Raw genomic sequence first — 23,857 nt, forward strand, 5'->3', positions numbered from 1 at the left:
GCACCCCTTAGTATTACTGACCCCCAAAGTGCATTTTTACGAGGGTCCTTATAAGGGAGTCCACCTAACGTTTCTCTGACCCTTAGGGTGGCGCCCCAGCTTCAAGTTCTACAACATGTGGGTGTCCCTAGCTGGAGCTGTGCTGTGCTGCGTGGTCATGTTCGTCATCAATTGGTGGGCAGCCCTGATGACCAACGTTATTGTCATGGGCCTCTACATCTACGTGAGCTACAAGAAGCCCGGTGAGTGCCTCAAGACCAGGCCAAGTCGGCCATCTTGGATTGCCTCAACTCGTCGACGAGTGTTATTTTGCCATTGAGAAACTTGGCTAACATGGCTTACGGTTATCTTACTTTACAAATATCATTACCATATTATTTCATGAATAGGCCTACCCTTTAATTGAAAAAATATAGCAATGTCCCCAAAAGAGGTCAATCGCTGTGAATTACACCTCACCACTTAGTGTAAATAATTTCCTAGTCTTTTGATTCCACTGAAATATCAACCTTTATGACTAAGCCACATTAGCACAATGCACTAAAAGTCCCCTGATGCCCAAAGATGCTTTGAACACTCCAGAGTGGCGCAGCGATCTAATGCACTGCATCTCAGTGCTAGAGACGTCACTACAGACCCTGGTTCGATCCCGGGCTGTAACACAACCGGCCGTGATCGGGACTCCCATAGGGCGGTGCACAATTGGCCCAGCATCGTCCGGGTTAGGGGAGGATTTGGCCAGGGTAGGCCTTCATTGTAAATAAGAATTTGTGAATCAGGCCCCACTATTGATATTTCAATGCTGATGCATACATGTATTTTGATGACGTGGTAAGCATTTTCCATTACAATTATGTTTTTGTTGTACACCCTCTGCTGCAGTGCAGCCCAGGCCAACATGGTTGAAATGTATTTATAGCTAAATGCAGGGTTGTGGAAACTGGCAGTATGACTACAGCCGAAATGAACCAGCTATTCACAATGTGATGCTGTATTAAGGTCCGTTACATTTGAATCAGAGGGCTTGCCGCTTACAAGGGAGGCAGAATGTGGGTTGTCAAAAACAATGGCTCTCAGCCCTATTTGCAGGGTAGAACACATGTTTCCACAAAAATATTCAGTGAACTTCGTCATTCAGTCTGTTAATTAGCATACGGATTTATAAATTATTATTATTTTTACCTTGTACATTAATAGACTTTCCCTCCGATGTTTCTATGGTGATTTACCAAAGGGCTGGCTCATTCTTCTGTTAACTTTTCTTAAGCTGCCCACCCACGCAAGGCAGCGTGACATTAAATGGGGGGCTTTTAAATGTCTAGTACTAGGAGGGTGCGGATACATACAGTTACATGCGCTCGACTGTATTAGTGCTCAGGCTCTCTGGCCTGGCTGTGCTGATTCTATTCTGGAGAAAGCTGAGGACTGGACTGTTGAGGTCCCCACAGGGGTAAGATGGTCGATTGGAAGTCCCCATATGGAACCGCTGGCTCTGGGTAAACAAACCTGACCTGCGCTGGAAACCCCAGGGGGGAGCACCAGACACCGATATAGACATTCACAGAGGCACACTTGTATGAACACACACATACACAAATAGCTTCACACACTCCGTTTGACATGCAGCTATATACACACACATGCTCTCCCTTACAGACTTACACACATTCTCACACACGCAGAGTCACAGCTTCACACACAGCTCTACAGACTCATGCACAGCATCCCTACTGACGCCCACATTGCATGGAACTTCTTCCAATGGCCTGACTGGCTTAATGGCCACCCTTACAGGGTCCTGACTCTAGAATGTGACTATGTTTATCCTCTCTTCCAGATGTGAACTGGGGCTCCTCGACCCAGGCTCTGACATACCACCAGGCCCTGACCCACAGTCTGCACCTCAGCAGTGTTGAGGACCACATCAAGAACTTCAGGTACAGTGTAGAACACACACACAGACACACTACTTAGACCAAAGGAATGGTATGGTCTTTGAAATGCAGTGGCCCATAGAAAGGCTATATTCTTAACACTCACTAAACCACCTTAGTTTTACCACCAGCGTCCTTCCTGGTGTTAGTTTCATTATGCTACTTTTTAAATATTTACTGGGTAAAATGTTCAGTATTCAGGAAATGTCCTTCATTCACATTGTCATAAAGGCTGTTGCCCTGTTAGTTCTAACAGTATCTGATAGGCAAATTAGATTAACAAGTCCTCCACTTAATTACCCTTAATTACCCTAACACAAGCCCACTGAGGTGTGCAGATTGACTGCATCCGGGCTGACTGCATCCGGGTGGCAGGGGAGGATATTGCTGTTTGTCCAGTCAGGCTACAGCAGGCCCATCTCTCCGTCTCGTCATGACACATCCCCTTGGAGAGGGTTGTGTAACTGCACACCTGGGACAACAGTGGCAGATACTTGGCATCCTTCACACTGCCTCGCCTCAGAGGACAAAAGTGTGAGACTAAATTGTCTATTCTCGAAAACCTAGCGTCGGTCATCATATAGCAACGGTGGAGAGCATGGGAGTTGGGGTATAGAACCGTGTTTCTCAAAGATGTGGGCACCGCCACCACCACACAAACAAAGGGGCAGGCATTATAGTACTAGTGTTCTAGTGATACAATATCTAATTGATGCTTACCTTGATTTTAATCAAGCATACACTCTCGTTCAGGGTCTTGTTCAGAAACACTGATATAGGAAAATCGTTCCATCAGGTCACACTCAGAAATTGTCCGAGCCACAACACGACAATCTCATGCTCTATTGTTCACCTGCTCACAATTGGACTGTAAGAGTTGCTGTGGATGCTTTTCGGAATGCGCAATTCGCCCTGGAAGTGTTCCCATGGCAATAAACCGGCAGTGAGGCATTATGGAGCATCTGATATTGTCTTCGGAATTCAAACGTATTACTCCTGGTCTTCTCGTTTCCCCCCCTCCTGGCTCTCTTAATCCCATGTGCTTAACATAGCTTTGATTTGATGTGCGTTACTCCGGAGCTCTCCTTCCAAGTCTGTTCTTGTTCCTCACCGAGGAGATTAAAACTTCTTCTCTCAAGGTCATTAGAAGACATTGAGTGAGATGAAGCACTGAGGAGTACTGTGTGCATGCGACCTCGTGAAAAAGTCAAAAGGGTGAGGCAAGCGGTGGCCATTGGTTAACCCTCCTGGAGAGGTAGTGGGTGCATGTTTTTGTTTCAGCTCTGCGCTAAACCGACCGAATTCTACTAAATCAGCTGCTCATTAGAACTTTGATTAATAGAATCAGGTGGGTTGCAGCAGGTCTGTAAAAAACGCCTGCTCATCAAGTATATCTCCATGAGGAGGGTTGGCCATCCTTGGGGGTTAGATATTGGTGTCCCTAGTATGTGTACCATTTACTGTTAGCATGGATACTTGCTAAATGCTGTTTTCGTATTGACTACGTTTTACCACAGACCCCAGTGCTTGGTGATGACGGGATACCCCAACTCCCGTCCGGCTCTGCTCCACCTGGTCCACGCCTTCACCAAGAACGTGGGCCTGATGATCTGCGGCCATGTGCGCACGGTGAGTAACCAGAGACTTCGCCTACCTGGAGACCATTTTGGCTCCATCACATAACTAACTGTACCATAGCACACAACGAGGCCATTTTGGCTCCATTTCACAATGTTTCACTCTTATTTTATAGCATACCCTAAACCTTAGATTACTAATCTCAATACAATGTCATAATTACTTCTCGTTAACTACCGGTGACTAAGTGCTTTATTAACTCCCATTAGAACCAATTTGCAGGGAAACAGAACACAGTGGCTGCCCTATTGTTTTGGACCTTGTTTGTTGTGTTGCTCATATTAATCCCGTTTACTTTCAAATCCACATTTCATGTTGATTGAGTCGTTGCTCCCAATTAGCGATTATCTTCTTTTTTTTCATGACTTTTAGCGACTTTTTTTCATCTAAATCCCTCATTTGTGCGTTACCTGGGGGGCAATAACATTACCGCTCCATTAAAGTGGTGTGGGACTGGGGAAATGTAATCGTCCCTGCGCTGTGCCCACAACGCTCTCCCTTTCTCTCTCATGAACACACACTCTCACTTTCTCTATTCTTCCATTAACACTGGCAAAAAAGAGTGAGTGCTCCAACACCAGCCAATGGTAAAAACATTTCCTCTTAATGGCGGTACATTTTTCTGGCTAAGGGCTGCTTTTTACGCTAAAGCCCCTCTCTTTAGAAATAAGGAAGACTCCATGTATGGACCTTTTTAAGGAGTGGCTGTTTGAATTGGGGCTTCATCCAGGAAAACTAAAGATCCTTTGACGGTAATTGGTACGGTAAATATATCCACCACCTGTGATTTTGACTGTGCAAGGTGGAACTACATCTACGTTTGTTAATGAGTAGCTAAATGCTACACATAGCCTTTAGCGTGACTGTTCTTATCTATGTGTGTTGTGTCCACAGGGCTCCAGAAGGCCCAACTTCAAAGAGCTGTCCAACGACCAGACGCGTTACCAGCGCTGGCTGCTGAAAAACGAGACCAAGGCTTTCTACACCCCTGTATTTGCCGACGACATTAGACAGGGCACCCAGTATCTGTTACAGGTGAGAACAGACAAACGCTGCAATTGGTGGAAGTGGTGGGATCTGCTGTAGTTTTTTTATAAGTACAACATTTTTGTTGTATATAAATAACTTCACAGATCTTCATTGTAACGGGTTTAAACACTGTTTCCCATGCTTGTTCAATGAACCATAACCAATTAATGAACATGCACCAACAGCTTACAGACGGTAGGCAATTAAGGTCACAGTTATGAAAACTTAGGACACTAAAGAGGCCTTTCTACTGACTCTGAAACACACCAAAAGAAAGATGCCCAGGGTCCCTGCTCATCTGCGTGAACGTGCCTTAGGCACGCTGCAAGGAAGCGTGACGACTACAGATGTGACCAGGGCAATAAATTGCAATGTCCGTACTGTGAGACGCCTAAGACAGGGCTACAGGGAGACAGGACGGACAGCTGATTGTCCTCGCAGTGGTAGACCACGTGTAACAACACCTGCACAGGATTGGTACATCCGAACATCACACCTACGGGACAGGTACAGGATGGCAACAACAACTGCCCGAGTTACACCAGGAACGCACAATCCCTCCATCAGTGCTCAGACTGTCCGCAATAGGCTGAGAGAGGCTGGACTGAGGGCTTGTAGGCCTGTTGTAAGGCAGGTCCTCATCAGACATCACCGGCAACAACATCGCCTATGGGCACAAACCCACCGTCGCTGGACCAGACAGGACTAGCAAAAAGTGCTCTTCACTGACGAGTCGCAGTTTTGTCTCACCAGGGGTGATGGTCGGATTCGCGTTATGTCTCACCAGGGGTGATGGTCGGATTCGCGTTATGAATCTTGTTATGTTCATACAAATATTTACACATGTTAAGTTTGCTGAAAATAAACGCAGTTGACAGTGAGAGGATGTTTATTTATTTTTGCTGAGTTTATATTTGAATTCTGCTGTGGTTTCCCTAGAAACACAAGCCTTTGGATTCATGCTTAATTTGACAAATTTTTCCTGAAGTTCAAGCACATTCAGACATGAGACAGGGCACTCAGTATCTGTTACATGTGAGAACAGACAAACGCTGCAACTTTATAAGTACGACATTTTTGTTCTATATATATATTTTAATTCTACTCTGGTTGCCATAGACACACAAGCCTTTGGATTTATGCTAAATTTGAATGATTTTTTCCTGAAGTTCAAGCACATTGAGTCAAAGTGCATGATAATATATTGAAACCCATTGTGGTGTGGAGTTGAGGTCAATTCCAGTTCAACTCCATTGAATGGTCAAATGACATGGAAAACTAGAATTTAAAAAAGATCCATGGATCAAGATTGAATTAACCCCAATGCAGGTGGTATACTTTAATGTTATGATTGCCGGCCAAACAGACTTTTTCATGCTTGAAAGCGATTGCATAAGCTGATCTTTTGGGAGGTGCAGCACCCTGTCAAATTGATCTACAGATAGGGATTCATTTAGTAGTGGCGTTAGGTTGGTCCGATCCTGTTATCCCCCTCTGTTTTACCCAAGGCTGCCGGACTGGGTCGCCTGAGGCCCAACACTCTGGTGATTGGCTACAAGAGTGACTGGAGGGACGGAGACATGATGAACGTGGAGACCTACATCCACATGATTCAGTGAGTAAACGGGGGCTTTGCAAGCCACCTCATCAAAAGGCCGTCCACAAAGACGCCTGATTTAGAACAGTCATTGTTTTAAAGCACCTGAACATGAGATGGGTTGTGAAGATAACACGCTTTGTCACACAACCAAAGTACTCTATATGGAATACTACACACACATACACACACTAGTTTGGACTTCTGTCAAGTTTTATTCAGTCACAAATCAAATGTTAAGCAACAGATGTAGACTAACAAGTACTTGGGGGTATGGCTAGACGGTACACTGTCCTTCTCTCAGCACATATCAAAGCTTAAGCTTAAGTTAAATCTGGGCTTGGTTTCCTCTATCGTAATCGCTCCTCTTTCACCCCAGCTGCCAAACTAATCCTGATTCAGATGGCCATCCTACCCATGCTAGATTACGGAGACGTAATTTATAGATTGGCAGGTAAGGGTGCTCTCGAGCGGCTTGATGTTCTTTAACATTTGGCCATCAGATTTGCCACCAATGCTCCTTATAGGACACATCACTGCACTCTATACTCCTCTGGAAACTGGTCATCTCTGTATACCTGTCACAAGACCCACTGGTTAATACTTATTTATACAACCCTCTTAGGCCTCACTCCCCCCTATCTGAGATATCTACTGCAGCCTTCATCCTCCACATACAAAACCCGTTCTGCTAGTCACATTCTGTTAAAGGTCGAACTGGACAGTTTTCTCAATCATGGACTCTCTTACGGACTCTCTTACAGACTGTTGTGGCTGCTTTATGTGATGTATTGTTGTCTCGACCCCCTTGACTTTTGTACTGTTGTCTGTGCTCAATAATGTTTGTACCATGTTTTGTACTGCTACCATGTTTTGTGCTGCTACCATGTTGTGTTGCTGCCATGCTTTGTTGTCTTAGGACTCTTTATGTAGTGTTGTGTTGTCTCTCTTGTCGTGATGTGTATTTTGCACTATATTTTTATTTAATTTATTTTTTATCCCAGCCCCCGTCCCTGCAGGAGGCCATTTGCCTTTTGGTAGGCCGTTATTGTAAATAGGAATTTGTTTTTAGCTGACTTGCCTAGTTAAATAAAAAAAATGACAGTGAAATGCTTACTTACTTACCTTCCCAACAATGCAGAGAGAAAGAAAATAGACAAATAATAGAAAAGTAAAATATGTTATACACAATGAGTAAAGATAACTTGGTTATCAGATTATGACCAATGGATTTAGGCTGAATCAGTTCCTGGCGTAAAGTGTGGGGATTATTGTATTAGATTGGAAGGTTAGAGATGGTTCAGCCCCAGCATATTAAAACCTAAGCTAATACTCATAGCAATGTACTCTTTAGTTTTAATTTTATGCTAGCTTCTACTATACACTTACATCAATGCAGTTTTATAGAATGGGTGAAGTCATGCTTTCACATGGTCTGTGAAGATCCCATCTCTACCAGTAAGGCATTTAACGTTGTCCTTCGAAACTTGGCCTCTTTCATTGCGGCTTGAGTTCTTAGCTTGTTTGTTTGCGTTGGCCTTGTTAAAGTGCGTATGCGTGTTTAGTCTGAGTGGAAAACTGCACGATTAATGTAGTTTGTTGTACACATACACACAGGCCCTGCTCAGTGTCATGCGTCTTCCTGTAAAATGCAAACAAAGTGTGTTTGTTTGTTTGTGCCTTTCAGCGATGCCTTTGACTTCCAGTACGGTTCCGTGGTCCTCAGACTGAAGGAGGGACTAGACGTATCCCACATCTCAGAACAAGGTGTGTGTACAAACAACACACACTGAAACACTTTCGTACCAAATTACATGATATACTTACCCACCCACACACACACACATTAAAATAAAACTCAAGTCTTTGCCTGTCTGTGGGACGCAACTGCTTCGATTTTTACAGAGCCAATACATGACTGCTTGTAATTTCTATTTAAATTCATCTTCCTTAGTCCAGTCAGTTGACCTTGCTTGTACCATGGCCAATAGTGGGCGACTCCTCTGCTTTTCCACCCAAACTCAACTAAATTGGCCCAAATGGCTCAGCCACAAATTCAGAACACACTGTTTGCCTTTTACCCACCAAATAACCCCATCATCAAGATGATTTCCTACATTTTAAGAGTTACCGTCCACATCTGTGTTTAGTGGACACAAAAATTACTCTTGTTTAAGTTGTTTTCCACTTACAAAGCCCATGCTATTTTCCAGGTAATTGGTTTTTGACATTTACAATATGTTCTTTTTGCTCTCGGCTAATAGTTTAGCTTCACTGGTCATTTGTTAACAAACGTTAACAGAATGTCTAATAAACATGGTTAATGGTTTCGCTTTGTCGTTTCACAGATGACCTGCTGTCGTCGCAGGAGAAGACGTCAGGGATGAAGGATGTGGTGGTGTCCATCGACATGAAGGACTCTGACGGAGACTCGTCCAAGCCTTTCTCCAAGGCCACCAGTGTTCAGAACAGCCCAGCCATGCAGAAAGGTCAGGTGTCATTCTAAAGTAACCCACATATAAACAGTGAGTGCCTTTTTACACAAGTGGTTGTGCGCACATACCTGATTCGGCTAATCGAGGTCCCGATTGCTGTGCAGGACGGAAACACTCTTCAGCTCTGAAGGAGCAGGAAGGTTGGTCACCTAATTTTTTACAACTTCACATTGAGATATGGAAAATTAGGCGTTTGTAAAATCACAATGTGAACATGCTGTTTTGGCTCTTGAGGAAGGGGTTTCAGTTGTAAGAATTCTGAAAGCCGTTTACCGCCACACGCTAATCCCCCTCTAGATCTCTCAAAAGGCCTTCCTTATGCTTCTCCAGCCAGCCAGTCACTAGGCTACACTGAGTGGTGGGCCTGTAAACCGCTCTACTCAGAGAGGAAGTGGCCTCTGACCCTGTGACCCCCCAGCCTTCCCACTGGGCCCAGTCTGTTAGTCTCCACAGCACACAGATGGCTTTACTACAGTGTGTGTCCTTGTTTGTTTACACACATACTTGTGCATGTACACACACATACACGAAAACATCTCATGCATGTACAGTCGTGGCCAAAAGTTTTGAGAATGACACAAATATAAATTTTCACAAAGTCTGCTGCCTCAGTTTGTATGATGGCAATTTGCATATACTCCAGAATGTTATGAAGAGTGATCAGATTAATTGCAATTGCAAAGTCCCTCTTTGCCATGCAAATGAACTGAATCCCCCCCCCCAAAAAACATTTCCACTGCATTTCAGCACTGCCACAAAAGGACCAGCTGACATCATGTCAGTGATTCTCTCGTTAACACAGGTGTGAGTGTTGAGGACAAGGCTGGAGATCACTCTGTCATGCTGATTGAGGTCGAATAACAGACTGGAAGCTTCAAAAGGAGGGTGGTGCTTGGAATCATTGTTCTTCCTCTGTCAACCATGGTTACCTGCAAGGAAACACATGCCGTCATCATTGCTTTGCACAAAAAGGGCTTCGCAGGCAAGGATATTGCTGCCAGTAAGATTGCACCTAAATCAACCATTTATCGGATCATCAAGAACTTCAAGGAGAGCAGTTCAATTGTTGTGAAGAAGGCTTCAGGGCGCCCAAGAAAGTCCAGCAAGCGCTAGGACCGTCTCCTAAAGTTGATTCAGCTGCGGGATCGGGGCACCACCAGTACAGAGCTTGCTCAGGAATGGCAGCAGGCAGGTGTGAGTGCATCTGCACGCACAGTGAGGCGAAGACTTTTGGAGGATGGCCCGGTGTCAAGAAGGGCAGCAAAGATGACACTTTTATCCAGGAAAAACATCAGGGACAGACTGGTATTCTGCAAAAGGTACAAGGATTGGACTGCTGAGGACTGGGGTAAAGTCATTTTCTCTGATGAATCCCCTTTCTGATTGTTTGGGGCATCCGGAAAAAAGCTTATTCGGAGAAGACAAGGTGAGCACTACCATCAGTCCTGTGCCATACCAACAGCAAAGCATCCTGAGACCATTCATGTTGTGGGGTTGCTTCTCAGCCAAGGGAGTGGGCTCACTCACAATTTTGCCTAAGAACACAGCCATGAATAAAGAATGGTACCAACACATCCTCTGAGAGCAACTTCTCCCAACCATCCAGGAACAGTTTGGTGACAAACAATGCCTTTTCCAGCATGATGGAGCACCTTGCCATAAGGCAAAAGTGATAAGTAAGTGGCTAGGGGAACAAAACATCAATATTTTGGGTCCATGTATCTTGTTTTTGTTTTTTTGGTCACAGGTCCAGGAATGGCTGAAGAATTGCAACATTTGCCTAGAACTAACGCTGCAGATAGCAATACTGGGTGATTTGAAAAGCCATAGTCAATCAATCAATAATATAATAATTATTTTAGCAAAAATGTTTATTTTTCATTTAAAATCTGTAGAAGCTATGAGAATAGAAAGGTTCAATTGTTTTGTGAAGCATCACAGCACAGTTGAAAAATATATGGCAAATAGAAATCCGAAATGGATGATGTTTGGAGATAGATGGGAGGGGTTGAATGGAGCTGAAGGGTGGGACTAATAACAAGATAAACAATGTAAAACATACGGGGTCTGTAAAATGTATATAGGTTCAGAACTTTTGTGAAATAGCACAGTTACAAATAGAAATCAAACTGGATGGACATCAGAAATAGAGGAAGGACTAAAAACAAACAAAAAATAACTATTGTAAAATAGACTGTGTCTGTAAAATAATATAGATTTTTTTCAGACCTATGGACGAATAACAATATTTTATTTATTTAACTAGTCAAGTCGGTTAAGAACAAATTCTTAGTTACAATGACGGCCTACCCCGGCCAAACCCGGACGATGCTGGGCCAATTGTGGGCCGCCCTATGGGACTCCCAATTACGTCCGGATGTGATACAGCCTGGATTCCAACCAGGGACTGTAGTGACGCCTCTTGCGCTGAGATGCAGTGCCTTAGACCAAATAAGAATTTGTTCTTAACTGACTTGCCTAGTTAAATAAAAAGTTAAATAATAAAACAGCCTTATTCTAAAATTGATTCAACAGTTTCTCCCCCCCTCAATCTACACACAACCCATAATGACAAAGTTAAAACAGGTTTTTAGAAAATTTTGCTAATTTATTAAAAAAAAAAAAAATTCAGCTGAAATATCACATTTACATAAGTATTCAGATCCATTACTCAGTACTTTGTTAAAGAACCTTTGGCAGCGATTACAACCTCGAGTATTTGGGGAGTTTCTTCCATTCTTCTCTGCAGATGCTCTCAAGCTCTGTCAGATTTGATGGGGAGCATTGCTGTGCAGTGATTTTTTTTCAGGTCTATCTAGACATGTTTGATCGGGTTGAAGTCCGGGCTCTGGCTGGGCCACTCAAGGATATTCAGAGACTTGTCTCGAAGCCACTCCTGCGATGTCTTGGCTGTGTCCTGTTAGAAGATTAACCTTCGCCCCAGTCTGAGGTCCTGAGCGCTCTGAAGCAGGTTTTCATCAAGGATCTCTCTGTATTTTGCTCTGTTCATCTCTATCCTGACTAGTCTCCCAGTCCCAGCTGCTGAAAAAAATCCCCACGGCATGATGCTGCCACCACCATGCTTCACAGTAGGGATGGTGCCAGGTTTCCTCCAGACGTGACGCTTGGCATTCAGGCCAAAGAATTCAATCTTGGTTTCATCAGACCAGATAATCTTGTTTCTCATGGTCAGAGTCCTTTGGGTGCCTTTTGGCAAACTCCAAGTGGGCAGTCATGTGCCTTTTTACTGAAGAGTGGCTTCTGTCTGGCCACTCTACCATAAAGGCCTGATTAGTGGAGTGCTGCAGAGATGGTTATCCTTCTGGAAGGTTCTCCCATCTCCACAGAGGAACTCTAGAGCTCTGTCAGAGTTACCATCGGGTTCTTGGTCACCTCCCTGACCAAGGCCCTTCTCCCCCGATTGTTCAGTTTGGCTGGGCGGCCAGCTCTAGGAGAATCTTGGTGTTTCCTATCGTCTTCTATTTAAGAATGATGGAGGCCACTGTGTTCTTGGGGACCTTCAATCCTGCAGAAATGTTTTGGTACCCTTCCCCAGATGTGTGCCTCGACACAGTCCTGTCTCAGAGCTCTATGGACAATTCCTTTGACCTCATGGCTTGGTTTTTGCTCTGACATGCACTGTCAACTGTGGGACCTTATATAGACAGGTGTGTGCCTTTCCAAATCATGTCCAATCAATTGAATTTACCACAGGTGGACTCCAATGAAGTTGTATAAACATCAAGGATGATCAATGGAAACAGGATGCTCCTGAGCTCAACTTCAAGTCTCATAGAAAAGGGTCTGAATACTTAATTTTTTTATACTTAGTTATTTTTTAAATACCAAAAATGTCAAACAACCTGTTTTCGCTTTGTCATTGTGGGGTATCAAATTGTATTTGTCACATACACATGGTTAGCAGATGTTAATGCGAGTGTAGCGAAATGCTTGTGCTTCTTGTTCCGACCATGCAGTAATATCTAACAAGTAATCTAACCTAACAATTTCACAACAACTACCTTATACACACAAGTGTAAAGGAATGAATAAGAATATGTACATAAAAATATATGAATGAGCGATGGCCGAACGGCATAGGCAAGATGAGGTAGATGGTATAGAGTACAGTATATACATATGAGATGAGTAATGTAGGGTATGTAAACATTATATAAAGTGGCATTGTTTAAAGTGGCTAGTGATACATTTATTACATCAATTTTTCATTATTAAAGTGGCTAGAGATGAGTCAGTATGTTGGCAGCAGCCACTCAATGTTAGTGATGGCTGTTTAACAGTCTGATGGCCTTGAGATAGAAGCTGTTTTTCAGTCTCTCGGTCCCCGCTTTGATACACCTGTACTGACCTCGTCTTCTGGATGATAGCGGGGTGAACAGGCAGTGCCTCGGGTGGTTGTTGTCCTTGATGATCTTTTTGGCCTTCCTGTGACATCGGGTGGTGTAGGTGTCTCTCGATTGTGCATCTGTAAAAGTTTGAGTGTTTTTGGTGACAAGCCAAATTTCTTCAGCCTCCTGAGGTTGAAGAGGCGCTGCTGCACCTTCTTCACCACGCTGTCTGTGTGGGTGGACTATTTCAGTTTGTCCGTGATGTGTACCCCGAGGAACTTAAAACTTTCCATCTTCTCCGCTACTGTCCCGTCGATGTGGATAGGGGGCTGCTCCCTCTGCTGTTTCCTGAAGTCCACGATCATCTCCTTTGTTTTGTTGACAATGAGTGTGAGGTTATTTTCCTGACACCACACTCCAAGGGCCCTCACCTCCTCCCTGTAGGCCGTCTCATCATTGTTGGTAATCAAGCCTACCACTGTAGTGTCTTCTGCAAACATGATGATTGAGTTGGAGGTGTGCATGGCCACGCAGTCGTGGGTGAACAGGGAGTACAGGAGAGGGCTGAGAACGCACCCTTGTGGGGCCCCAGTGTTGAGGATCAGCGGGGTGGAGATGTTACCTACCCTCACCACCTGGGGGCAGCCCGTCAGGAAGTCCAGGACCCAGTTGCACAGGGCGGGGTCACTCACTTATGAAGAGAACATCCATGGTCATCCCTACTGCCTCTGATCTGGCAGACTCATTAAACACAAATGCTGCATTTGTAAATTATGTCTGAGTGTTGGAGTGTGCCCCTGGCTATCAGTAAAATAAAATAAAAAAAAATGTGCTGTCTGGTTTGCTTAATATAAGGAATTTAAAATGATTTACACTTTTACTTTTGATACTTAAGTACATTTTAACAATTCCATTTACTTTTGATACTTAAGTATATTTAAAACCAAATAGTTTGACTTTTACTCAAGTAGTAATTTAGTGGGTGACTTGAGTCATTTTCTATTAAGTTGTCTTTTACTTTTATTCAAGTATGACAATTGAGTACTTTTTCCATCACTGTACTTCACACACATTTTAGATGCTTTTCATTGACTGCCGCAACTCCATAAATCAGCAAGACCTATTGCCACACACGCTGCCCAAGTTGAGGAATTCCCTAATGAGCTAATGATCCTCTGTGGCTAAGTCATGCTTTCTGGTAAAGTATTTTGAAAACATATTAGTCTGTTTCTGTAGAGACAGGAGTAATTACATAATTTGTCAAATTTATGTCCATTTACTTCCCTATTGGACCCACCGCTATGCCATTTCTCTCCTGTTCTATTGGTCTTCGTATCAACTTTCTTTCATTGTCCAGAAGCCAAAGGCACAATCCTTGTCATATTATCAAACCATCCTAGTTGTTGCATCTTCAGATTTTTCTAACAGAGAAGTTTCTAACAGATTTTTGTCTGTCACACATGGAATTTTTATCAGGTGATCTGTTTAGAATGGTCTTTTCCCGCGAATTGCATTTTGGCAAATGTTTAAAAATGACATTTTATTGGCTACTTAAGTACAGAGTTGCATGTTCTGTTAAGATTCATTAACATAATCTAAATGTGATTTCTGAGCATGGGCACCCTAATAGGTTATGCACCAAATGCATATGGGTCCGGTCAATTTCTCAAAGGGCCGGTAAATTAAAATATTCCTGATCACGTTGTCCGGCACCACATTTTTGTAATGGAAATCCTGGTGTTCACTACATAGTGAACATAGTGGGCCAAGTGACAAAAACAGCAAAATGAAGATTGTCACGTCTGTAATCGCAATGCTAATAAGCAATGCTTAATGCCGGAACCTTATATTATTTTCTCAGATTATTTATTTATTTAGTCATTTTCCACAACATTATTCTCCATCTTCTCACACTTGCGAACCTCGACCAGAAAACCTCTCCAAAATACTTTAGAAGTGAGGGATTTAGGCCAAGGCTTTGTATGTCATAACCCCCTAAGGTTGATGTCTGCGTCCCCGCAGAATTCTAATTAGCATAATAAAAAATCCCCATAAAGATCTGTCAGTTTAAAACTAGAGATGTTTTTTTTGCATTTGATGCGACTCAATCCACCGCATCTGCGGTGACAGAGCTAGAGCGGTGTGTGTCAGACTATGAGATATCCCGAAAATCAGTCATCTCACAAAATCTTCTGTAGCGTCTAAACGGTTTAGCTTACAAACTATTATGTCTATGGAAAGATGAGTCTCTCACAGACACGATGGTGTTCTCCGTTTTGCTCTACGACTCGTCTTGGGACTTGTCTGAAGTCGGTACAGCCAATCTGCCAACTTCTGTCTGTAGCGTCCAAACAGTTTGGGCTACACACTAGTATGATCCCTCTGTGGAAAGGTGAGACTCTCACGAACATGCACGTCGGTTGTTTTGCTCTAAGACGCCCACTGGCCTCACAAGACTCGTCTGAAGGTCCCCTGGTACCAGTTGAAAAAATGTATGGAAGTATATATGGAGACTGTTTAGTGCCAAAAAATGTGTTAAAAACATGTCAACAACAGCAACCAAAAAAACATAGATCTTTCTTACATCTCTCAGATATAGGGCAGACACTAGAGAAGAAATGTATTTGGATTTTTGGGGGACTATCCATGTAGTGAGTGAATCTGTTATTCAATGTGTTTGTATGGGCTAATAGCAGTAAGGCCAAAATACATTTTTTATCAAAAAACATTTTTATACTTCAAGGGGTCTTAAAATTCTAAATCAAACAGCTAAATAATCTTTGTTATGCCCTTAAAACAATTGCATATTGCTTAGTAGAACCCCCCCATCCCCCGGCTTAGACTCGGCTTAGACTCTTATGGGTTAAACTGTCAAGTTGTCATGAAGCAGTGTTTCTCAAATGGTTGAAGTTGCAGCCAATAATTTTTGTTTCTGTGAAGACTAAAGAGTGTGTCCTGGCTATAAACACTGGTTTCGCTAACTTGGCATGTCCTAAGAAATGTACAAAGTGCTCATCCACTACTAAGGCAGTGATGGAGTTTTCCGATTACACAATTTCTAACCGTTGCCTGGATTCAACATTTCTTTCCTGAGGGACCCCAAGTGTGTGTGCTTGTGTGTTACCGCTGATGCCTTTTCCATTGGAGCCCATTCCATCTCGTTTGGCGCAGGGATAAATGACACAGCGGCCCCCTGACACACACACCCACCCACCCCACCCCCAGAACAGACCCCTCATTGTAGCGGTGCTATTGACGCATGTTTCCCATCATGGCGACAGAAGCAAAAACGTTAACCTCTCCATTCTCTCTGGCTCTTTTTTTTACATGATCCAGATGACGATGACGAATGCAAAGCTGCAACGAAGCCCCTATTGAAAAAAGGCAGGCAGTCCACCTTATTGAGTTGCCTTACTTTTCCTTTTCTCTCCTTCTATTACTTTCACTCACTTGCACACGTACTCATTATTTGTCTGTCATGTAACCGTATTTAAATAAAACATGTTTATCTTGTTCTCACTCTGTCATGAGCATTCGAAAAGCCGTTGAACCTGGTTGAGTTTGGTTTTCTTTTTCTCTGTTTCTATTGCTCTCACCCTCATGCACACATTGTCTCTCACTCTTTGTTACTCTGTCATCTAGTAGTCTTAACTGCCTTGCTCTGGGAATAACCGTTTTTTTCCTCCTGTCCTCTTTCCGCTCCTAACTCAATCCGACTACCTGTAGCTCTAGCGTAGTCTCTGAAGCGCCGTTACGCATGCGTGTGTGTGTGTATACATCTGCTCTGTGGCAGTGTGAGAGGGTCTTCCTCTTTGTTCTTAGCTGTGTGTGTGTGTGTGTGTGTGTGTGTGTATACATCTGCTCTGTGGCAGTGTGAGAGGGTCTTCCTCTTTGTTCTTAGCTGTGTGTGTGTGTGTGTGTGTGTGTGTGTGTGTGTACATCTGCTCTGTGGCAGTGTGAGAGGGTCTTCCTCTTTGTTCTTAGCTGTGTGTGTGTGTATACATCTGCTCTGTGGCAGTGTGAGAGGGTCTTCCTCTTTGTTCTTAGCTGTGTGTGTGTGTATACATCTGCTCTGTGGCAGTGTGAGAGGGTCTTCCTCTTTGTTCTTAGCTGTGTGTGTGTGTGCGCTCTGATGTATTTTCTTTCAATCTTTTCTTTCCTGAACTTCCTCGGTCTTCAGTGCCTGTTTCTTCTCTCTGCAGAGATGACAGTCTTCAGTACTTTGTCACTGTCTCGATCTGTTCCTTTCTAGCAGGCTGCTCTTTGGGTTTGTCTGTTTTTCTCTCTTCCTCTCATTCTTTCTTTCCCTCTCTGCCTGTGTCTCACTCTCCTGTTGTAATAGTCATGTGCTTTTCAGGTACATCTGTTTGATATCCATTCTGTCACCTTAGCCAAGGCACAGACATACACTCAGACAGACCGAGTAGAGAAGGGAATGTTACAATAAAGACACTCACTGACTGCACACAGTTTACATTACACTGAGCCCACTTCACATTACACTGAGCCCACAGTTTACATTACACTGAGCCCACAGTTTACATTACACTGAGCCCACAGTTTACATTACACTGAGCCCACTTCACATTACACTGAGCCCACTTCACATTACACTGAGCCCACAGTTTACATTACACTGAGCCCACAGTTTACATTACACCGAGCCCACAGTTTACATTACACCGAGCCCACAGTTTACATTACACCGAGCCCACAGTTTACATTACACAGAGCCCACAGTTTACATTACACTGAGCCCACAGTTTACATTACACCGAGCCCACAGTTTACATTACACCGATCCCACAGTTTACATTACACAGAGCCCACAGTTTACATTACACCGAGCCCACAGTTTACATTACGCTGAGCCCACTTCAGAGATCGTTTCCATTGTACCGTGAGATACCTGTTAGATAAAAACCACATAAGATCCCCACTTCCTTCATATCACACACCCAAAGTAAGTCCCACACAGCCTGGTGCCAGATCTGTTTAGGCTGTCTTGCTAATGAAAATAGTGCTCATCTAGGATCAGGTCCCCCCTTGTCTGTATCATTTTATTCATTATGATCTGAAAGACAAAACGGATCCTAGACACTTTATGAATGTGGGCCCAGTCTGAGTCACACAGAGGAGTTCCTAGCTAAGTCATCTCCCTCATTGAGGATGCAGCTTCCTGTCCTGTCTTGATCTTAGTGTCTGACATAGCACTTTTTTGGCCACACAGACAAGAGCCCCCAGAGGTTGAACGTGGCCGACCAGAGGCTGCTGGACGCCAGTCAGCTGTTCAAGAGGAAACAGGGCAAGGGCACCGTGGACGTGTGGTGGCTCTTTGACGATGGTGGTGAGTTTGGCCCTCCCGACCACCAAGGGGGTGTTTTCTGGTTACTTTGTGCCTATTGGTTGCTGTTACAGAGCAACTTGGTTGTAGTTGGAAGTTTGATAAACACTGTATTGAGGACAGTCAATTCAGGAAGAGGTCAGGATGACTGAGCAGTCTAAAGGGTGCTGCACTCGGAACTAGAATTTCTCTTTGGTTGAGAATATTACTGGTTACTGGTCGTGAATATCACCAGTGAGTAACATGCCACTGAGAAATTAGAGAAATATACATTGGACAAGAGACTAACATTGCACCAACATGAGTGGAGTAGGCACAGCAGCCATGTAGACACTTTGGAAACATTTAGAGAGACCTTAGAGCGCGACCATAACTCTGCACATCAGTAAGAAGAGACTGGTGTTGCCGCATTGCACCAAAGACAGACTAGTGACTGACTGTGTCTCTGTAATGTGACTGTGCCAGGCCTTACCCTGCTCATCCCCTACTTGCTCACCAACAAGAAGAAGTGGAAGGACTGCAAGATCCGCGTCTTCATCGGAGGCAAGATCAACAGGATCGACCACGACCGCAGAGCGTGAGTGATCTTCTATTCACTACAGATCTGTATTGCTTTCTATTCGCTGTAGATCTATACTGCCAATGGGAACGTATTGAAAGTATACTACATGACCAAAAGTATGTGGACACCTGCTCATCGAACATCTCATTCCAAAATGATGGGCATTAATATAGAGCTGGTCCCCCCTTTGCTGCTATAACAGCCTCCACTCTTCTGGGGAGGCTTTCCACTAGATGCTGGAACATTGCTGCAGGGACTTGCTTCCATTCAGCCGCAAAAGCATTAGTGAAGTTGGGCACTGATGTTGGGCGATTAGGCCTAGCTCGCAGTTGGCTTTCCAATTCATCCCAAAGGTGTTCGATGGAGTTGAGGTCAGAGCTTTGTGCTGGCCAGTCAAGTTATTCCACACCGATCTTGACAAACCATTTCTGTATGGACCTCACTTTGTGCACGGGGCATTGTCATGCTGAAACAGGAAAGGGCCTTCCCCAAACTGTTGCCTCAAAGTTGGAAGCACAGAATTGTCTAGAATGTCATAGCGTTAAGATTTCCCTTCACTGGAACTAAGGGGCCTAGCCTGAACCATGAAAAAACGCCCTTGAACATTATTCCTCCTCCACCAAACTTTACAGTTGGTACTATGCATTCGGGCAGGTAGCGTTCTCCTGGCATCCATATTCGTCCGTCGGACTGCCAGATGGTGACGTGATTCATCACTCTAGAGAACGTGTTCCCACTGCTCCAGAGTCCAATCGCGGCGCACTTTACACCACTCCAGCCGACACATGGCATTGCATGTGGTGATCTTAGGCTTGTTTGCAGCTGCTCGGCCATGGAAACCCATTTCATAAAGCTCCCGACGAAGAGTTCTGCTGACGTTGCTTCGAGGTAATTTGGAACACTGTAGTAAGTGTTGCAACCGAGGACAGACAAAGGACAGCACTCGGTGGTCCCGTTCTGTGAACTTGTGTCTCCTACCACTTCGCGGTTGAGCCGTTGTTGCTTCTAGACGTTTCCACTTCACAATAACAGCACTTACAGTTGACCGGGGCAGCTCTAGCAGGGCAGAAATTTGATGAACTGACTTGGTTGCATCCTATTACGGTGCCACGCTGAAAGTCACTGAGCTCTTCAGTAAGGGCATTCTGCAGCCAATGTTTGTCTATGGAGATTGCATGGCTGTGTGCTCAATTTAATACACCTGTCAGCAACAGGTGTGGCTGAAATAGCCGAATTAACTAATTTGAAGGGGTGTCCACATACTTTGTGTGTGTGTGTGTGTATGTATATACATTTAAACACAGTTTTTCACAATTCCTGACATTTAATCCTTGTAAAAATTCCCTGTTTTAGGTCAGTTAGGATCACCACTTTATTTTAAGAATGTGAAATGTCAGAATAATAGTAGAGTGAATGATTTATTTCAGCTGTTATTTCTTTCATCACACATATATATATATATATATATATATATATATATATATATATATATATATATATATATATATATAAAAGTAATTTCCTCACCATCTTAAATAAGCATGCCCCTTTCAAAAAATGTAGAACTAAGAACAGATATAGCCCTTAGTTCACTCCAGACCTGACTGCCCTCGACCAGCACAAAAACATCCTGTGGTGTACTGCACTAGCATCGATTAGCCCCTGCGATATGCAACTTTTCAGGGAAGTCAGGAACCAATATACACAGTCAGTTAGGAAAGCAAAGGCTAGCTTTTTCAAACAGAAATTTGCATCCTGCAGCTCTAACTCCAAACATTTTTGGGACACTGTAAAGTCCATGGAGAATAAGAGCACCTCCTCCCAGCTGCCCACTGCACTGAGGCTAGGAAACACTGTCACCACCGATAAATCCACGATAATCGAGAATTTCAATAAGCATTTCTCTACGGCTGGCCATGCTTTCCTCCTGGCTACCCCAACCCCGGCCAACAACTCTGCACCCCCCGCAGCTACTTGCCCAAGCCTCCCCAGCTTCTCCTTCACCCAAATCCAGATAGCAGATGTTCTGAAAGAGCTGCAAAACCTGAACCCGTACAAATCAGCTGGGCTAGACAATCTGGACCCTCTCTTTCTAAAATTATCCGCCGCCATTTTTGCAACCCCTATTACTAGTCTGTTCAACCTCTTTCGTATCGTCCGAGATTCCTAAAGATTGGAAAGCTGCCACGGTCATCCCCCTCTTGGGGGTTACACTCTAGACCCAAGCTTACAGACCTATATCCATCCTGCCCTGCCTTTCTAAAGTCATCGAAAGCCAAGTTAACAAACAGATCACTGACCATTTCAAATCCCACCGTACCTTCTCCGCTGTGCAATCCGGTTTCCGAGCTGGTTACAGGTGCACCTCAGCCACATTCAAGGTACTAAACGATATCATAACCGTCATCGATAAGACAGTACTGTGCAGCTGTCTTCATCAACCTGGCCAAGGCTTTCGACTCTGTCAATCACCGTATTCTTATCGGCAGACTCAACAGCCTTGGTTTCTCAAATGACTGCCTCGCCTGGTTCACCAACTACTTCTCTGATAGAGTTCAGTGTGTCAAATCGGAAGGCCTGTTGTCCGGACCTCTGGCAGTCTCTATAGGGGTACCACAGGGTTCAATTCTCGGGCCGACCCTTTTATCTGTATTTATCAATGATGTCTCTCTTGCTGCGGGTTATTCCTTGATCCACCTCTATGCAGACGACATCGTTCTGTATACTTCTGGCCCTTCTTGGACACTATGTTAATAAACCTCCAAACGAGCTTCAATGCTATACAACACTCCTTCCGTGGCCTCCAACTGCTCTTAAACGCTAGTAAAACTAAATGCATGCTCTTCAACCGATCGTTGCCCGCACCCGCCTGCCTGACTAGCATCACTACTCTGGACAGTTCTGACTTAGAATATGTGGACAACTACAAATACCTAGGTGTCTGGCTAGACTGTAAACTCTCCTTCCAGATTCATATTAAGCATCTCCAATCCAAATTAAATCTAGAATTGGCTTCCTATTTCACAACAATGCCTCCTTTACTCACGCCACCAAACATACCCTCGTAAAACTGACTATCCTACCGATTCTCGACTTTGGCGATGTCATTTACAAAATAGCCTCCAACACTCTACTCAGCAAACTGGATGCAGTCTATCACAGTGCCATCCGTTTTGTCACCAAAGCCCCATATACCACCACTCACCACTGCGACCTGTATGCTCTCGTTGGCTGGCCCTCGCTACATATTCGTCACCAGACCCACTGGCTCCAGGTCATCTATAAGTCTTTGCTAGGTAAAGCTCTGCCTTATCTCAGCTCAGTGGTCACCATAACAACACCCACCCTTGGCACGCACTCCAGTAGGTATATCTCACTGGTCAACCCCAAAGCCAACACCACCTTTGGCCGCCTTTCCTTCCAGTTCTCTGCTGCCAATGACTGGAACGACTTGCAAAAATCGCTGAAGTTGGAGAGTTATATCTCCCTCACTAACTTTAAGCATCAGCTATCTGAGCAGCTCACAGATCACTGCACCTGTACACAGCCCATCTGTAAATAGCCCATACAACTACCTACCTCATCCCCATATTGTTTTTATTTCCTTTTTTTTGCTCTTTTGCACACCAGTATTTCTACTTGCACATCATCATCTGCATATGTATAACTCCAGTGTTAATTTGCTAAATTGTAATTACTTCGCTACTATGGCCTATTTATTGCCTTACATCATTACTCCATTTGCACACACTGTATATAGATTGTTCTATTGTTATTGACTGTACTTTTGTTTATCCCATGTGTAACTCTGTTGTTTTTTGTCGCACTGCTTTGCTTTATCTTGGCCAGGTCACAGTTGTAAATGAGAACTTGTTCTCAACTGGCCTACCTGGTTAAATAAAGGTGAAATAAAAAAAATCAGAACAGTTTCCAACTGTGCTAACATAATTACAAAATGGGTTTTGTAATGATCAAGTAGCCTTTTAAAATTCTAAACTTGGATTAGCTAACACAACGTGCCATTGGAACCCAGGAGTGATGGTTGCTGATAATGGGCCTATGTAGATATTCCATTAAAGAAAAATCTGCCGTTTTCAGGCACAACTGTCATTTACAACATTAACAATGTCTACAGTGTATTTCTGATCAATTTGATGTTATTTTAATGGACAAAAACAAGGACATTACTAAGTGACCCTAAACTTTTGAATGATAATTTCTATATGTAGTGTACATTGTAATACTATATGCGTTTTCCTCTTCTTCCATTTTTTACATTCCATATTGAGTAATACATTTTTATATTCTCTTACATCGTAGATTTAGGTCTGTCTGGCAAATTCCCTCAAACCCCTAATTCCTCCAATGCTAAATAAGATCAGTGTGTTACAGGTTCAAGGGATGAGCTTGCTCTGCTCTTAGCTGCCCGTCAGAGCCCTATGCTACATTGCCTTCCAAAAATACAGCTTAGTCACTGACTGGCACAGGTACGGACGGACCTTACAGGATTAAACCCACGTTGTTCCACCAGCACATTAAATCTGCATGTTTTTCTATATAACAATTTGTTGTATTTGCTTCACAGAAGCAGGTTAGGGTCTCTGTTGTTCTTTCTCCCACTCATCAGTCTTTCTTCTTTCTATTTTTTCTCTGTGTTCTGCATATTACAAGCCCACGTGGCGGCAGTGTTATTGTCCAACACAAATGTCCTGACCCTCACTCTCATTGTCCCCCACAGCTGCTTCCTGCCTACTTTTGTTGGCTAGAATTAGCACCGCGCTGGAAACCTAGGCCTTCCATTTTAGAGAGTGTGTGTGTGTGTCACAAGCCATATGTTTGTGCGTTCATTACTTGAAAATCCAGGAACAGACATTTCCTTGCTAATTTAAAATAGAGTTTCAGTATTGGC

General features: G+C 43.7%; 1 protein-coding gene across 1 annotated transcript in view; it reads left to right on the plus strand.

The window, feature by feature from the left end:
- LOC106562900 (solute carrier family 12 member 2) overlaps positions 1-23,857 on the plus strand; it is a 151,335-nt gene that overhangs the window by 112,508 nt on the left and 14,970 nt on the right. Inside the window, exons 14-23 of the mRNA XM_014127974.3 lie at positions 87-242; positions 1,838-1,937; positions 3,452-3,563; positions 4,467-4,607; positions 6,110-6,216; positions 7,886-7,965; positions 8,547-8,687; positions 16,379-16,426; positions 18,273-18,389; positions 18,852-18,963. Of these exons, the coding sequence (XP_013983449.1) occupies positions 87-242; positions 1,838-1,937; positions 3,452-3,563; positions 4,467-4,607; positions 6,110-6,216; positions 7,886-7,965; positions 8,547-8,687; positions 16,379-16,426; positions 18,273-18,389; positions 18,852-18,963 (1,114 nt within the window). The remainder of the gene's footprint in view (positions 1-86; positions 243-1,837; positions 1,938-3,451; positions 3,564-4,466; positions 4,608-6,109; positions 6,217-7,885; positions 7,966-8,546; positions 8,688-16,378; positions 16,427-18,272; positions 18,390-18,851; positions 18,964-23,857) is intronic.

This window comes from Salmo salar, chromosome 11 (assembly GCF_965601325.2).
Source record: "Salmo salar chromosome 11, fSalSal1, whole genome shotgun sequence".
Classification (NCBI taxonomy): domain Eukaryota; kingdom Metazoa; phylum Chordata; class Actinopteri; order Salmoniformes; family Salmonidae; genus Salmo; species Salmo salar.